At 47.8% G+C, this 4,135-nt stretch overlaps 1 protein-coding gene across 1 annotated transcript; it reads left to right on the top strand.

Annotated features, from left to right (window-relative positions):
- Positions 1-218: 218 nt before the first annotated feature.
- On the top strand, positions 219-1,626 carry LOC103922301 (transmembrane protein 136-like; the record flags this gene model as incomplete). Its single annotated transcript, XM_009330408.1, has 2 exons — positions 219-408; positions 1,088-1,626. Coding segments are annotated over 2 exons (729 nt in total), but the record flags the coding sequence as incomplete, so codon positions are not given.
- Between the last annotated feature and the right edge of the window lie 2,509 nt (positions 1,627-4,135).

Here is a 4,135-nt window from a genome sequence, read left to right as displayed (position 1 = left end):
GATCTCGTCTTTCCCCAAACACGGTAGGGCTTTGGTAACGAGGAGGGGCGTGCAGGGAAATGGTGCTAAAGAGGGTCTCGGGAGAGCGCCATGCTCACGGGAAGGGTACAAGGCCTGTTTTGGTGGGGTTGTTTTGTTTGTTTGGTTTGATTTGCTCATCTGCCTTTCTGGTTTTACAATTCTTATGGATTTCTTAAGTATCTACAGCATGACCAACTTCCATCGTTCTCGAGGTGACCTGCAGCCTGGTTGCCTGGCTGTCTCTGTACGCCTGCTTCTGCTACTGGAACAAGCACCGTTCCTACGAGTGGAGCTGTCGCTTGGTCACCCTGGTGCATGGGGTGATTGTCACCTGCCTCTCGGGTTACGTTGCTCTCTTGGATGGCCCCTGGCCTCTGACCCATGCAGGTACGTTTGGAGTCTTACCCTGACACATGTCCTTGTCATGCAGTGTTGACACCTCTGGTTACAGGTGGGGCTGGGGGGCTGATTGCTTTTGCTGTCTGTTCTCTTCTGAGTATGTTTTTGGGGCATGTTTGGGGCAGGATTTTGTTTAACTCCGTTGCTTCTTCTCCAGCCCTTACCACTTGTCACTGTTAATCTTTTTATTCTTTTTTTTTGTTTGTTTTACCAATGTACATATTGAAAGTTTTCAGGTTGGCAGTTTGAGTTTATTGCCGCATTAGGTGTAGCAATGTGTTGAGAATAGACTAAGTGCTGTTCGCATCTTTAAGGGTGTAATAACTCCTGGCATTTGGCTGTGGGGTTTTGATTGCTGTTTTCTATCATTAAATCTCAAATAGTTCTGATAGGGGTCAGGCTTTCCATCCCTGATTTCTAAAAGGGTGGAGAGAAAGGAGAAAAACAGACGTGTGGCAGGATGGGATGGCCTGCCTGGGTCTGCTGGGCAGGCTGAAGTGTGAAGGGAGAGCAGAACCAGACATCCAAGCTTCCAGCCTGGCGCGTGGCCCATAGGATAAGGCTGGAAACTAAGGAGGAAAGAGGCATGCTCACAACCCATATTGCTCCATATTGTAGAAGAATGTCTTAAATAAGACCCCAAGCTTATGTACATTTTTCATTTCAGGTTCACCAAACACATCTCTTCAGATCCATGTGCTGTCCCTGACCTTGGGTTACTTTATCTTTGACCTGGGCTGGTGCCTATATTTCCAGACGGAGGGGGACCTAATGCTGTTCCATCACATGCTGAGCATCTGTGGCATGATCATGGTGCTGGGGCTCGGGAAGTCTGCTACAGAAGTCAATGCTGTTGTATTTGTTAGCGAGATCACCAACCCACTGCTCCAGACCCGGTGGTTTCTGCGGGAAATGGGGTGTTACCACACTTTTCTGGGAGAGGTGGTGGATTTCTTCTTTGTGTTCCTCTTCCTGGTGCTGCGAATCGGGGGAGGAGCTTTGATCATGTGTGCGATGGTGACATCCCCTGATCCCAGCTGGCTCCTCAAGGCTGGAGGCCTGGCCATGTACATTGTATCTTTGGGGTTCATGGTTGAAATCTGCCACTTTGCCAGGAGGAAAATGTTGAAAAAATATCGTTCCTGGACAAGCCTGAGGAGTATGAATGCACCTGTGAAAACTAATGGGCACTTGACAGCTCATTAACGGCGTGTGGATGACAGTCCCTTGGGCTAGGATCCTGGCTACTGAAGCCTATCGCTGTGAAGAGAACTCCTAAAAGTGATGTGGAAACAACTTTCTGGCACTGGTCTGCTACCCCTGGAGGAGAAGAATCAGCGCTAGGAACACAGGAAAGCTGACAGAAGAGGGGTTTGAGAGGAAATCTGAGGAACCTGGCATGTCTACTGAATTCTGATTCCCTGACTTCTCCAGCAATGGTACAGTCTCAAGCAGGGTGGCAATGCCAGGCCTACTCAGTCTGCAACCAATAATGGCACAGTCTGTATGTTCTGTACTCATTTTGGAGGTAGAATTATTTTACAGTGTAGAGCCAGGAAATCAAATCTGAAAAATCCCCTCTTCCTGCCAGTGGGACCGGGTAGAGGTGTGACCTAGCAAGATTTACTGAGCCTCACTTTCCCTTAATCCTGGAGTTGGACAACACGCCTGACTGAGTACTTGGATGAAAGCCTCTGACCAAGACTCCGGTGCTTGCAGGGGTATAGTGGAGTTGTCCTTTGAGTGTGTGAAGTGAAGGTACTTGAGGTGAGGCAATGTTTTGCCTCGTTTTTAATTATACTTTTTTTTTTAAATACTTGCATTCAAGCAGATACTGATCTTAGAACAGTGTGACTTCACTGGGATTGAGTCAGGCTCTTGCAAACTCCCTTGCAAACAAGAGTCAAGAATTAGACCTGTGCCAATAAACTCCGTAAGCAGGTGTTCACCTAGCCTTGGATTGCTTTAAAGAAAAATCAGGCATTTTGTGGGTGGGGGATGATAGAGAAGAGCCGCCTCTGGATGCTCTTTCTGTTCTGGGGTTGGCTCATTTACAAGCCACTTTAAGCTGAACGCATGGCTAACGAGTCTAATAAGTGACTATATTTTCAGGGGTGACAGTAACGTCTAGGCGGATCTCAGTGTAATATCTGCTCCATACCAGCAGGTCTCAGAGTATGGACCAGTTCTCTTGTTTTCTTTACCTCTCAGAATTGTGTTCTGACACTTCCCCTGGGGTTTTAATGTGAATTTCCCTCTGTTTAAGGCTGCAGCTCAGATTTACTCTCCCATTAAAGCCTCGCTTACAGCTGAGGAACAAACGGCCTTGTGGTGCCCTCAGGCTTAGCAAGGCTGGTTGCCTTTCCTTCCTGCTTTCAAAGACCTTGTTTAGAAGAGCTTCTTCATGGAGCTAAAGAGCCCCTGAAACAGCCTGGGTGGCTCTTGCTCAAGTGCTGCAGAGGTGAAGGAGGGGAGCAGTGGGAATACAGCTGCTGTGGGGATGCAGCCTTACTAGCTCCTCCAGGCCTCTTACCTCACTAACTTCGGCACTGTTCAGTGCAGATATCTGCCTTGGCTGGGGGTTAGAATAAGGTGTATGGAGAGATTAAAAAATGATATGAAATAACCTAACTTTTGACATGCCCTCTGAATGCATTGCAGCTGTGAATCCAGGCAAGTTAGCAGGCTAATAAGTTTAGAAAAACAGGAGCCTTGCACCTTGCCAGCATGGCTCTGGGGGCCTGGCCTCATGAGGTATCAACTCCTGCCAGAGTCACTGTGCTCTTCTGAAAACTCCTATGAGTGATTAGTCTTCTAATAAAGTTATGTTTTCTTTTAAAAAAGAAACAATTGCTGTAATGTTCTTTTGTTCTGGGTCTTAAGGAAGCAACTGAAGTTAATGCTGAGGAAAACAGGCTTGAGGGTAGCCTAAGCATGCTAAGGCTAGTAGTCACTGGCAAAGCTCTGGCTCCTGCAGTTCAGGAAGGAGTGAGCTGGTGGGGAAACAAGCACAGACCAAGCCATGTGCTCTGGAGCTCAGGCTTGAGGTGTAAAGGATAGATGAGGGTCAGCTGAAGCTCAGATTTGTGACTAATGTACCCATAACCTGCCTTGCCAATGAGTCCCGGTCAGTATCGTGGGGAACTTCAGAATGGGCCATTAAACTGAGGTGTTTGCTCTTGACAGATACCAGGTCACAGGGTAACTTAAATTCTGGTCATGGCCTACATCCCAGGTTGCCTTTTTTCTCTGCAGCACCAATGCCTCTCTGTTGCTGCCTTTCATCCTAGGAATGACCAATTCAGAAGGCTTGGGTTGCAAGGTGGTTTGTCTACACTGTCTTTGGAGAAGCAATTGAAAACATGAGAACACCTTTGGTGTTATGAGATGTCCTAAGCCACTGCTGAGTGGCTGTTTCCAGCTGAGAACCTGCTACTGCTGGGCCAGGACTCCGCTGCCTGGACTGGAGGTGGGCCTGGGCTTGGCTTCCAACAAGAAAACTCTCTTCTTTCGGCTGAGGGACAGTAACCCAGTGCACCCAGCTTGCTTGCATGCAAAGCAGAACTGATGGTAGTTACCCTCTGAGATCTGAAGCAAAGTAAGTGCCCTCAGGTAGTCATGCACCACATATCATCTAGGGATAGTTTTAGTGTTAAACCCTCTAACGTGATGCTAAAAAAGCAACTGCCTCCACCCTCAGTATCCCATTGGATTT

The sequence above is a fragment of the Pygoscelis adeliae genome, unplaced genomic scaffold, assembly GCF_000699105.1.
Source record: "Pygoscelis adeliae isolate BGI_AS28 unplaced genomic scaffold, ASM69910v1 Scaffold608, whole genome shotgun sequence".
Classification (NCBI taxonomy): domain Eukaryota; kingdom Metazoa; phylum Chordata; class Aves; order Sphenisciformes; family Spheniscidae; genus Pygoscelis; species Pygoscelis adeliae.
Note: the sequence above shows the minus strand (reverse complement) of the source record. Positions and strands in the feature narration are given on the sequence as shown.